General features: G+C 34.9%; 1 protein-coding gene across 1 annotated transcript in view; it reads left to right on the top strand.

Moving 5' to 3' along the window:
- Positions 1 to 7966, top strand: part of LOC107727057 (AT-rich interactive domain-containing protein 5B-like) — a 38945-nt gene extending 30979 nt beyond the window's left edge. Inside the window, exon 4 of the mRNA XM_016536819.1 lies at positions 7728 to 7966. Coding sequence (XP_016392305.1) covers positions 7728 to 7966 — 239 coding nt within the window. The remainder of the gene's footprint in view (positions 1 to 7727) is intronic.
- The last annotated feature ends 6223 nt before the right edge of the window (positions 7967 to 14189 follow it).

Raw genomic sequence — 14189 nt, 5'->3', positions numbered from 1 at the left:
AAAATCTGTAATCTGAGGGTGCAAAAAATCTAAATATTGAGAAAATTGCCTTTAAAGTTGTCCAAATGAAGTTCTTAGCAATGCATATAACTAATCAATTGATCTATTTACGGTAGGAAATTTACAAAATATCTTCATGGAACATGATCTTTACTTAATATCCTAATGATTTTTGGCATAAAAGAAAAATCAATAATTTTGACCCATACAATATATTTTTGGCTATTGCTACAAATATACCCCAGCGACTTAAGACTGGTTTTGTGCTCCAGGGTCACATATGAGAAATACAAGAAGCAATTCATCATAAACAGGCAATTAAAACCTATAATACATGTGTCTGTCATACAAAGTTTCACACATTGTTTATTATTTCTGTAATAAGTACTTGTGCTAAAATCTACTGCTTTGCATGTAGTCTGATTTTAAAAACCTTTTTCTTAATGGCTTATTTTTATGAAAATGTTATTATGTTTCAGTGTTGTTATTAGGAACTAAAACTAAACCTGAAACTTTTTTTGTATTATTATTAAGATGAAAACGTAAAACTTGAAATTAGATGTGTTGCCTTGGCAGCTTAATGTAATAAAATAAGTTTAATTTGATTTATTAAAATCACTAAACCTAAAACAGGAATAAAATATATATTAAAGCTAAATAGAAATATATATATATAAAAAAACGAATAAAAAGGACAAAAAACACAATTCAAATTAAAATAACTGAAAATATAAAAATACTTTATTTTTGTATTTATTAATACAAAATATTGATAAATACTATAATAACATAAGTAATACTAAAATAACACGGCAATGTGAATGCAGTGAGAGCTGGATTCTTTTCCCACTCCAGTTTACGAATTTGAAAGAGTTTGATTCCTTTAAGAATTACTTAAGTGTGAACACTTTAAATGTGATGCATGCATTTTTTATGTTAATATTTTCATATATTGATTTTCCAGAAAATTATAAACGCTCAAAACATTGCTCATGTGTTTGTTTGAGCATTAACACAGCAACATTGCTTCAGCCAATAGCATGAGTTTGAGGTGGGGCTATTTGTTTGTTGACCAATGGCAGGTGAGGAAAGTGATTGGGGGGAAATTCATTTAAAAATTATTTCTTTTTCATTGTCACTATTATTTTTATTTTTCATTGCAGCCCTTCTTTTGTCCTTTACACCTCCAGATATTTCTGTACATTGTTTTTCTGTATTTACAACATGACGATCGATATTACTCGGGTAGTGTATGTTGTAATCTTTTCTGGCTCTCACATCAGGCATATTGAAGTATCAGAACCAACAGGGGCGCAGAATCTCAGCAGCCCGCAACATTAATAGATGGATGTTATTTGACTCATTAGAGGTCGCGGCTGTGAATAATAATTAGGGAAAGACTGATTATGCTGAAATCAACTCTAATAAGACATGCATTTAAAATTTCCAATCTCTGCACACACACGCACTCATCACTTCAACTTGAAGCACACACACACACACACAGGAAATTGATTTGTAATGAGATTTATGATCTCTGTGTTTTATAACAGAGTCACAGTTGACAGAATGAAAGCATGTATTTCTTCAGGCTTTTTTTGCAGTTTTCAAAGGAAAAAAATATATAAAAAATGTAGTTTAGTTTTAGTTAACAGTAATAACCCTAGGAGATGTTTGGCTGATAACAATCAATGTTAGGCTATAACAAGAGCTCAGGTTTTTTGTATTACAATCAAAGGGGCTTTTTAATGTCGTAATTGGGTTATGGCCTTATTTTTAATTGTTGATTGGCAAATAAGCTCACAGAAGACCTGCTGACAAATAATTTGGATAAATTGCCCTGTAAACCCCCATCTCAAGCTCAGGCACGTTCGAGAGTGAACTTTAAACAGACATTATGATATGTTTAAACTGACATATTTGTCATGTTACATGTCATAATTGCAATGTAAAATACACTGCCGTTTGTACCTTGGGCTGTACAGTGTTTTTTATACTGTTCTCTCTCTGTCTGTCTCCTTGAGCTTTTTTTGTTCTGTCTTGTAACTTGACATTCTGTCCTTTTTTGAAATAATGAAAAAGTCGAGCCTGAATTTCATTCCATCTAATCAAAACAAAAAGGCTCTGTTGAAAAAATAGCTTCATTCGTTTTGATTGATGTCACAGATCCTCAAATCAAGTTTTATAGAACAAAAATATCATGAATTATTAAAACTCAGGGGCGTTTTACCACATACGCCCGTGTTTTATGTTTAATTGGTTCTCTTTGGCACCGGCAAGTGGTGGAGAGGTGTTATGTAAATATATTCCCACAGAGGCCCATATGACATTTGTGGAGCATTTGAGCAGTATACGGGGAGCAAACTGACATAGGGAAAACGTCCATTCGTCCTGATCTGATGAGACATGTTCGGATTACTCATGCAGATTTCAGTCTGTTGATTTCGGTGCCCTACCTGTGTGTGTGTTTCCCCTCTTCCTCATCACAACGGCTTCTTGTCAAAAGTGTGTTACTGGAAAATTGCATAATGTGATTTTCAGTGCTCTCTAATCATAGTGTCGTCCTAGCCAATTAAATTGCTTAACATAAGAAATCCTTTCTTTAGAAAAAGTTAGGTGTTATTAACAGTGTGGCTGTAGAGCTCGTTTCTGACCTCTTCTGCAGCCCAAAGCCAAATCTAATCAAGAAAATGTACATTGGATCTCTGCGTGATTAGCATGGCGCAGTGCAGCCCTTAAAAGACAGATATTTAGTGCTAATTGCAAGTAAAAGAGGGGAATACTGTGGGTTTTAAATGGGACTCGAAACTGTTAACAAATTAAGTCCAATTGTTTGTTTTTTCTTTGTAACAGATTGTTAGTGAAAGGAGGTGCTTAACCTTCAAAAATATATTATTCATGGCGCTCAGGAGGTCAGACTAAATATTATATTTACTTTTTAATAAAATAAAAGGCTGTTACAAAAATTGGGAATGTCTAAATACAGTTTAAAACCCTGATTTGTGAAGTTTTGTTATTTTAAATGAAAATGAGCATATAACTTTAAAAAAATAAATACTATTTAAAAGATTACAAACATTATATATAAAAAACACAACAATGCATATAAAAATAAATATGTGACCCTTGAGCACAAAACCAGTCTTAAGTCGCTGGGGTATATGAGGAAAGTGATTGGGGGGAAATTCATTTAAAAATTATTTCTTTTTCATTGTCACTATTATTTTTATTTTTCATTGCAGCCCTTCTTTTGTCCTTTACACCTCCAGATATTTCTGTACATTGTTTTTCTGTATTTACAACATGACGATCGATATTACTCGGGTAGTGTATGTTGTAATCTTTTCTGGCTCTCACATCAGGCATATTGAAGTATCAGAACCAACAGGGTCGCAGAATCTCAGCAGCCCGCAACATTAATAGATGGATGTTATTTGACTCATTAGAGGTCGCGGCTGTGAATAATAATTAGGGAAAGACTGATTATGCTGAAATCAACTCTAATAAGACATGCATTTAAAATTTCCAATCTCTGCACACACACGCACTCATCACTTCAACTTGAAGCACACACACACACACAGGAAATTGATTTGTGGGTTTAAGTGCAATTTTGTTAACTATTATTGACGGGGAGTCTTGCATTAAAACAGTTGCCGTGGCGATGACACACATTTTCCTTTCATTATTGTGGTCTGTGGTGCAGAGAGCACTAATAACACACACCAATAACTTTAGCATCAACGCATGCTTATTTTAATACAGAAACCAGGACAACTAACAAGCAGCTGCTGTCAGGATTCCAGGAATCTATCTTTATTTTTTTCCTTGTGTCTTTATGGAAAGCTTATTTATTCAGCATTCAGATGATGTATAAATCTCAATTTAGAAAAATTTACCCTTATGACTGGTGTTGTGGTCCAGGGTCACATATACACAATATCGTTCAAATGTTGGGGGGGGTCAGTATTTTTTTTTTTTAATAAATCGATACTTTGATTCAGTAAAGACGCATTAAATTGATTAAAAGTGACAGTAAAAAATATTTATAATGTTACAAAAGATTACTATTTAAAATAGATACTGTTTGGAACTTTCTATTCATAAAAGAATCAAAAACCTCAAAAATATTAAGCAGCACAACAGTTTTCAACATCGATAGTAATAAGAAATATTTCTTGAGCACCAAATCAGCATAGTAGAAAGATTTCTGCAGGATCATGTGATATGAATGATATCGTAATAATATTTCACAATACTACTGTATTTTTGATCAAATAAATGGTATGCATATAAAAAAAAAAAACTAACAAAAAAATAAATAAAAATGACCAACCCCAAACTTTTAAATGGTAGTGTAGTATAGTAAATGGTAGTATATATAATACGGTTAGCACTAAAATTTGTGTAAAAAAATTTGAACATTTTTTCTTCTCCACCAAGAAGGAAACGGTGCAAAAATTACATGTAAAAAACTTGTTTATGGCTCTCAGCAGCAGAATATTTGCGGCCGTTGTGTGTGAATAAAGCTAGTTCTCTCCAAGGACGCCATCGTTTGAGGTTTGCGACTCGCATGTCATATTACGAGAGCTTGTATTCCGAGTTGTCAGGTTTTTGAGGTCGAGAGATGCGATGATACTTTGAAATATGTTGGGTAAGGGTTGTTTTGGAGGGTGGAGATGTACAGGAATGTATCTCAAGACCTGTGTTTGACTTTCTGGGAATTCACCGGCCCATTTAGCGAAACTTCTGAAGCGTATGTGTTATGCGTATTAGCAGCAGTTCAGTCAGTGGACATTGGCAGTGTTGTTTTAGTATCATTGAGGTTCAATAATAGTTTTTAGTAATATTTTGAATCAGTTTTTATTTCTATTTTTTCCATTTTCATTTTCATTTTAGTTAAAGTTTGAGTAATTGTTGCGTTTTTTTGTCATTTGTAGTATGTTTAGTATGGAGTATGTTTAGTTTTTTTTTTTTAAATACATGTCTATATAGTTTATTCATTTTTATTTCCGTTTTAATTTTTTTAGTATAAGATAAAATTAAAATGAGGACTGTAGCTGAATTTTTTTGAAATATTTTATTTAAAAATATAAAAAAATATGTTTTATCTTATTTCAGTGTATAGTTTGTGTAGCCTTTTATTTAAATGTTTTTAATTGTTTTAATTTTCAGTTTTACTTTTAGTTAACTATAATAATCCTGCACCATAAAAAAATAAAATAAAATAAAAGGCCAAGACATCCATTAATTTTACAGACATTTCAGTTAACCCTGAAACACAATGCAATGCAGTGCAAAATTCTAAATACAGGTAAAACACCTGTAAAAATCAATATAGAAAAAAATTCTTTTATATTAATACAGTACATTGTGCCCTATTTTAATGGATTTTTTGGTCTGCAGCAGTATTATTTTTAGCATAATTGATATAATATTATAGTTTTTGTAAATGTTTTGAATTATATTTTATTTTTGTATTTTCTGTTTTCATTTTCATTTTAAAAGTGTAGTAATTTTGTTGCGTTTTTGTCATTTTTATTAGTTTTTTATGTTTATAGTTTTAGTTATTTTAATACTTAACAAATGATTTTCGAGTTCTGATGGGAAGACTAACAGGCGAATGCTATTGCTCAGATCTCTGATCTCCAAGAACTGAGTGACGTGGCTTCCTGCCCAGAATCTTTTATATTGCCAATCCTAACAGAGAGCCGTCATGTTTAACCAGCAGCTCAGGCTGTAGTAAAACATAATAGCCCACAAATCTATATCCGAACCCCTGGGAGCCGCTCTCCTCCATGATCCTCCATTATAGAATAAGATTAGCTATATGAAGTCACAGCGCTTCGATTTGGATTGAATTATCATTACTGCGAAGCTAATATTAGAGACAGTAGGATTCATCAATGGTCTATTTGTAATGTACACCATTGTGTAGCATTCTGACTCATCAAATGATGTCAAACATTGTCAATGAATTATTACATTTATTACATTCATACAATGAAATAAACAAGTTGGATTGTGTTGATGTCATGAAATGATGGTGTGAGAGGACCATAACCACCGTTATTATTTCATGGCAAGAATTATATAGGAATCAATGGTGTCAATAATACTGTACACCTGTTAAACACATTGAATTAAGCATGAAATGCTAAAGTAGAAAGACTGTAATGTTATTTTTTGTAAAATACATTCCAATAATCTGTTTTATTTACAACTTTATTTACAAAAAATGTTTTTTACAGTGTACTAAATTTGAAATTTAAAATTTTAACTAGTGTTTTTCTTAGATTCTCAGCCTACTGCAATCGTCAAACCTAACCCATTAGCAGTGCAAGGTTTACTGCAAAACCTGAAAATGTGCTTTGAAACATTCGTCTGATAATCTATGTTTAAAGCACCACTTAGCAGTGAAATATCATCATAAGGGAGCTGTTGTGCTCAGAAAGACCTGGGTTCGAATCTCAATTCTTTTTTACTTTACTTTCAGTCCTTCATTTTCCTGCACAGTAAAGAATGATTTTTTTTTTTCGAATTTGTAAATATATTATTGGAGTATGTTTTACAAGAAAATACTATTTCAGTCTTTATATTTCAAAATGTCCTGTTTAATTCAGTGTTATGCTGCGTTCACGCCATATCGTAATTACCATAATTTCGAGATGACAGCACGTGACGTTCTACTCGGAGCTGTTCACGTCCTCAGACTCGGAATTATGCTTGTCTATGGCAACACTACCAACGCCTAAACAGAGCCTGCGGTGTTCAGGTGGTACAGCAGTCACGTGGTACAAGTCATAGCTCTCAGAAAACTCCCAGTTCACAAGTTGGAATTTCGAGTTCTACGAGGATGTGAACGCATTTTACAAGTTGGAATCTCGTAATTACGGGAATTCTGATATGGCGTGAACGCACCTTTACTTTCAGGGCAGTAACCACCATAGACAATGAGGGGGACAAGTCCCACCCAGTAATTAGAAATGGCCAAATTGTCTGTTTAGGTTTCTCAAATGTTTACAAGTTACATTTTTAGGCTGGTCTGCCTCAGCGGTCTAACAGCGCCCGTCAATGTCAAAATGATTGAGATGGCCAATCAAACCAAAGTAGGCGGGGTTTACTGTTCACTGAAGCAGAGTGCGAATTCCAGTGCGAAGCATTATTTTTAACATTGAAAGAGCGCTAGGTAAAATGGTAGTAGCAAGACATTTATTATTTGAAAATGTTGTTTTACAGTAGAAATGTTAATTGACCAACATTAAGATCCAGTGATGCAAACCACTCAACTGTTTCCAAGATATGGCCGTTTGGAATTTGGAATGTGGTATCATTTCTGTGATTCATGTAATTCCTTACTGAATGTGAGGAGACAAGAGGCATACAAGTAATATGCATGTGTGCGTTTTTCAAATTATTATTTGCAAATGGTTGAAAATGATTACTTTCCAACTAGAATTAGACCTATAATTTCCTTCACTGTTCTATTTCTTTATGCTTTATAAATAAATAAATTGGTCCCCCACAATGTTAAAGACATGGTTACGGCCTTGGTTATTTGTGAAATTTACTAGCAATTTCTAAGTGAAAATTGCTTCAAAGTTGCTTCCATTTTTTTCAGTGTAATACAGGCAAAAGCTAATAAAACATTATTTTGAGTTCCTTTCTGTGTGCCTGAAATGTCAATGTTCACTTTTAAAAAATGAATCCTACTTTCTTGTGTTTAGGTGAAGATGTGGAGGAGAAGAAGGTTCTGGTACTGAGTTACCCCCAGTACTGTCGGTACCGTTCCATCATTGCGCGGCTTCGTGAGCGGCCTACTTCCTTCCTGACGGACCATGTGGTGCTGGCCCTGGGGGGAATCGCCTCCCTCACCAACAACACCCAGATCCTGTACTGCAGGGACACTTTCGAGCACCCCACGCTGGTGGAGAATGAGAGCGTATGTGATGAGTTCGGTAAGTAGATTTGATAAAAAACTGTGTGATCTTGGGTCTGAAACAAACTCTACGCAAGTACGTCAACGCAAGCATATCATGTTTTTGTGCGTCATTTTGATCTTTCAGGTAGAAATTGACCGATATTGCATTTTTATGACTAGTAGCGGTATAGATTATTTTAATGTTTACAGTAATTGTTTGATAACCAAATTGCAGAAGTAATTTTTTATTAATTTCTGCTTTACAACAAAAGTGCTAGAGTTAGAGGGTCAAATAAAGGTGGAACAGATGTGTTTTTAGTCGTTTCTTGAAGATGGTTAAGGACTCAGCTGCTCGGATTGATTTGGGCAGGTCATTCCACCAGGAGGGAACAGTATTTACAGTACATTTATTTATGGTCATTGAATGACTAGTAAATCATCCTGCCGCATTTTAAAGAGACACTTCACCCAAAAATGACAATACTGTCATCATTTATTCACTCTCATGTCTTTTCAAGCCTGTATGAGTTTCTTTCTTCTGTTGCGCACAAAAGAAGAGATTTTGAAGAATGTTGGTAACCAAACAGTTGCTGGTAGCTGTTGACTTGAATAGTAGTTTTTTTCCATACTATGGAAGTCAATGGCTACCGTCAACTGTTTGGTTACCAGCATTCTTCAAAATATCTTCTTGTGTGCAACAGAACAAAGAAACTTTGGGACAACTTGAGGGCGAGTAAATGATGACAGAATTTTCATTTGTGGGTGAACAATCCCTTTAAAGCAGGCCCAAACAAAATGTACATTTTCTGTATTTTCTGCACTGACTTTTGGGATAAATCAGTGAGATTGGATTGAAATATATTAAAATATGTTAAATGGAGCTGTACTGGGAGTACAGTATTTGTTCTGGTAACTGAAATGGTAATCAAATTATCCATAATATATAGTAAACAAACACACAGACATGCAGTTTGTAAGTCTTAAGGCTCTTGTACAATGTCTTTCATTTCTATAGAACTATGACTTCAATGCCATTCCTGTACGTGAAATGAAACTCAATAGTATTCTATTCACTAACATATCAAGGCCTTCACATCAGTGTTTTATTACAGTACATACTTGACAAAACAAGAAATATTCTATAAGTGAAGCATTCGGTCTTTAAATGGTTTTTAAATACTTCAGTGTTTGTGTTTGAACGGCATATTCAAACAACACAGTGGGTTTGCGTGCAGTTCGCTTTTCCATAGATGCTGCCAGTGAAAAAGAGAGGCTCCAGTTTACATGCTCCAATTCCTGTTGGAAAAATGCTGGGGTATTGAATGCTACTTTGTAAAAGACGGTAGAGCTGTTTACATAGTAACATTTGACGAGATGGGCGAACAAACTGACAGTGAGTAATACAATTGAGTAAATGGCTCTCTTTGACTTTAATGGATGTCCTTGGGTTTCTTTGATTACTTGAAAACTGTTTTCTGCTCAAAAACCACATTCTTGTCTCTGAAAGTTTAACATAAGGGGTTCTGCTCGAATCGGACGGCCTGCAGGGATTTGAATACCCTGATTAAAATGTCTTTGTTCTCGCCAGGGCTTTAAACACAACCACGGCACGCTGTATTGAAACCCAAAGAAGTCATTCTGTTAAACTTTGTAGGGTGTGTTATTTATTAAGGCTTTAGTTCAACATATGAAGTCATTGTTCATGTAAAGGCTCCCATACACTGGATTTGTTACAGAGGGGTAGATCTGATGTTGGCTGAGAAAGTCTGAGAGAGAGTTGGGGGGAAAAGACTTCTAGTGCTTTTTATGCTCGAACTGACGGCCACTTGGCGGAAAATCTTCTGCGTTTAGCCTTGTCATTAACTTTTTGAAGCGAATAACAGTGCTTCCAAGGGCTTGGCGAGTTCTACTGAGAGAGGTCCAGTGCGTTATAGAAGAAAGATGAAAATGGAAAGCAGCGCTATTTAAGGAAAAATACAGCTGGAATGGTGCAGATGTGATATTGAATATTTGTAGTAGTTTGTTCCTCTGTTAATGGAAATAGCTGCAGGGTTTGGCTCGCTCACATGCCTCTTTAGTCACATGTTAGGAGACAACAGGATGTTAAATTGACTCAAGTCTTATCCTCACTTGAATGGACTTTAAGAGGGTGGTTGGGTATTGAGAATATGGAATTCAGTGATATTTTTGTTTATGCATCAGCTGATTTGGGCCCCTGCTTGTCACATGGTTATTATAACATCCTCTCCAACATTGGATTTCAGCACGATGCTGTTAACATTTCTGTTTTCTTTCCTGTCCTCTTGAAACAGGACATTTTGATTAGAGGGAGAGGCATTTGCACTGATTTGACAAACATTTTATTTTATTTTTGCTTTTATGTTATATTATGTTGTCTTTATTATATAGTATAGTGGATATTTTTACAGAATCAGTGTTATTTTCGTTGATATACTACTATAGTTTTTTTTTTAGTAGTTTGAATTAGATCTTATTTTTAAATATTCTGTTTTCATTGTAATGTTTTAGTAATTTGTTGTGTTTTGTCTCTTTTTTGTAGTTTTGTAAATATATCTATATAGTTTGTAGTAAGTTTTAGTTTTTAGTTTGTTTAGTTTTAGTACTTCAAATTAAACTAAATGAAAAAGAGAAATGTCACATTGTTATCTAGCTGAAAGAAACATAAGTTTATGTTTTTTTATATTTTATTTTAATTTTAAGTTAATGTTTATTTAGTAGTAACATTTTTTATGGTTAAATTATTTATTTTAAAACTAATCATAATATTAGTCTTCATATTCTTTTTTATTTCACCCTCTATCTGAGCCTTAAAAATAAAAGGGCCATTTTTTGCTACTGTGTCTTTTAAAACTTCTATATATATATATATATATACTTTTAAATGAACAACTTTTATCTGCCACATTCTTGACAGATTCACAAAACAATCTATACTGAAATATGTTGCTCAAACTGTTGATTTTGGACTGAAATGATCAGGGACCTCGTTAAAAAAAAACTTAAATGCATGTTTTTATTGCTGGCATTCTTCAGTGGGATCTGCAGAGCTGTAGGTGCTACACACAGCCAGAAACAGCACAAGGTTTGACTGACTTCACATTGTACTCGTACCGCTAGTTCTTCTGCTTTTTAGGAACAAAAGTAGGCCTATATATCCTACTTCCTCCTTATACGCTTGAGGTATTCGGCCAATCATAACGCACTGGATAGCTGGCCAATCAGAGCACACCTCGTTTTTCAGACCGATTAGCTTTGTAAAAAATTTTCAGAAAGGCGGGGCATAGAGGAGAAACAATAATGTACAGTATGTGGAAAATTATGTGTTTTTTTAACCTTAAACCACATAAACACATTTCATTACACCAAATACACAAAATAATGTTCTTTTTAGCAGCATCATATGACCCCTTTAACACCAAATAAGTGTTGTTGGTTTGTAAGTGTGGGAGGTCATATTTACGTATCCAGCTGACAACAGGAAGTTCAGAGTTTCAGAACAAGTCATTTTTGCAGCTCAGTTTCAATAGATGCTCTTTTTGGACTAGAGTGGACGTGTTTTGAGTTCTGAAAGTTACTGTATGTTTTCATAGTCTAATGAACACTTTTATCTCAACAGATCAAGCAAAACTCAATTCCTCATGATATGACCCTTTTATTAGTAAGACACTGCCAAACCCTCCCCTACAAAACAAGGGAGAAGAAAAGCCAGAGAGAAAGACTTTTATCTGGATGTAAGGGGGTTTGGAGAGGGTGAGAGAGTGGAGGATGCAGGGAATGTTTAGACGGACGTTGTTAATGCGATGGGGGGGGGATTGAACTGGTGAATTATTGAAGAGAGTTTGTAGGTTGATGCCATGCAATGACCACACTATTATTCCTCTCTCGATTCATTTCCTGCCTCTCATGAGGTTATTTTTAGGAGGTCAGTGTTCTTATGTGAGCATATACTTATAATTTTACTGCATAATAGCTGCATTATGGAAGGAGTTACACACATTTTCTCCGGTGCTTCAGTGAAACAGCTAATGTTCTCATGTTGTTCTCATCATTGTGACATGTGCTGTATGGCAAGTGATCTCATCTCTTTGTTCCTCGCAGGGGTTTATTGCTCCTCCACGCAGCATTGGGATTAGTGATGGGAATCGGCATGAATTTAATTATTTGTTTCTGATTCAACTTAATGATTCTGCTTTCATAATGATTTCATTAACTGGCTTTTAGTACTTTTAAGCAAGCACCAAATAACTGATCTTAACTGTGTTATACAATGAATTGTATTTTGTCTATTTGGAAGCCTGTTTCCACCTTGTAATAAAACAATTTAAAAATGTAATTGCAATATTTTATCTCACAATTTTTTTCTCTTCTGTTTAAAAAAGTCAGAATTGTGAGATATAAACAGAGAATTCTGACTTTTTTTTCTCAGTATTACAAGTTTACATATTGTAATTCTGAGTTTATATCTTGCAATTGTGACTTTTGTCTCAGAATTCCTAGTTAAAAGGGTCATCGGATGCCCATTTTCCACAAGTTTATATGATTCTTTACGGTCTTAATGAAAAGTCTATAACGTACTTTGGTTCAAATTTCTCAATGGTAGTGTAAAAAACACCTTTTTTACCCTGTCAAAATCAGCTCTGTTTTCAGCAAGCCATTCTAGTCCATGTTGCTTTAAATATTAATGAGTCGTGCTCACCCCGCCCCTCTCTTCCGTGGGGTGACGAGCAGACTGTATACTTCAGCTGCGAAACTGGCTAACTTGCACGTTATTAGGAAAGACGATTTGCAAAGATTCATAAAAAACCCTTATACTCATCTTCTTCTGTTGATGAAGCTGGATCGCGAATGATTCGCGCGAATATAGACGCATTTAGGCAGATCGGGATCGGCGCATTCCCTTCAAAACGAAAGTAACGGTAATCCTCTGCGTCTTCAGCGGCTCAGATGTCGGGAGTAAATGATGACTGCTATGTTCATTATTACATCCAACAACAAAACACCTCAATCGCTTAATCAGAGACGTTCTTGTCTTTCCCTGCACCGGAGTCGACACAATGGCGGACTGATGACAGCTCACTCAAGGCGGGTCTAAGGCAAGACGCTAGTGTCAATCAACTATCGTGGGAGGGGCATATGCAGAACTACGTCATTCTGACTGGAATCTCAGAACAGCCTGATTTGAGAAAGGGATGGATGTGTACACACATTTTGCATCCGATGACCCCTTTAAGAGTTTTTAAGGACCCGCTGTGATTTCAGTGAATAAATATGAGCTGTATGTTTCAAAGTCAAAACTCGGTGCGGGTGTTTTTATATGAATGTATCTCTGAAGGGAAACGACTGTCTTCAGAAAAGTTTTGATTTGTTTCATCTTCCCAATAATGCATGATAAAGCAGTATTTATGAGTGCAACGCTTTGTGTACAGCCGTTACCGGGGAAACCGCTGTATTTCTGCTGTTTCAAAACAAAGAAAAAGAATTTGCATCACTGAACATACAGATCATTGATTTGCATTTTCAATAAGCCCGTCTGCTGTTTTTGTTCAGAACAATGCAAAAATCGACCCATATTTCTACACAGGAAACACGCAGATTTGTAAATGTGAAAGAAGGTAATGTGCTTTCTACAAATCTAAACAATTAAGACACTAAGATATACATTTTTGTTTTAAATTAATATAATAATGTATACGTTTGACTCATCCCTTTTCGTAATGGTTTAAAGGCTGAAATGTGAAATGCGGGCTGCCAAAATCTGAAGAGTACCTGCCCAAAGGGCTACCAGAGATTTAGAAATAATACACAAAGCCTTGTGTATTATTTTGCGGCAGCAGGTTAATACGAATATAAGAATAAGAACTGGTTCTCAATTCCCACTTGAGACAGGTTCCCTCATCTGTTTAAGAATATGCAAAAAGAATGATTAAGAACAACCCACTTCTGTATTAGCCTGAATGGCTTTGATGGGCAGACAGAGTGGATGCTGGGTAATCCAGCAGGGGCTGAACTATGTGACGGGAATGCTGTGTGTATGATTACAGCGTGATTGATGCCCACTGCTGGGGGATTATTAATGATAGCATGTTGTTTAGCGAGAAGATTGACCCATTTATATTTCTCATCAAGACGCCAGTCAGTTTCAACTATTCGATGGTAATAATTTGCTCTTAAATAAAACGGATTACATGCGATGACGTGTTTTCCTCCTTTATCGTGGCTTTGAATTGCAGAGGGCATTCGGGTAAAG

Source organism: Sinocyclocheilus rhinocerous, unplaced genomic scaffold (assembly GCF_001515625.1).
Source record: "Sinocyclocheilus rhinocerous isolate Xijiao unplaced genomic scaffold, SAMN03320098_v1.1 scaffold2020, whole genome shotgun sequence".
Classification (NCBI taxonomy): domain Eukaryota; kingdom Metazoa; phylum Chordata; class Actinopteri; order Cypriniformes; family Cyprinidae; genus Sinocyclocheilus; species Sinocyclocheilus rhinocerous.
Note: the sequence above shows the minus strand (reverse complement) of the source record. Positions and strands in the feature narration are given on the sequence as shown.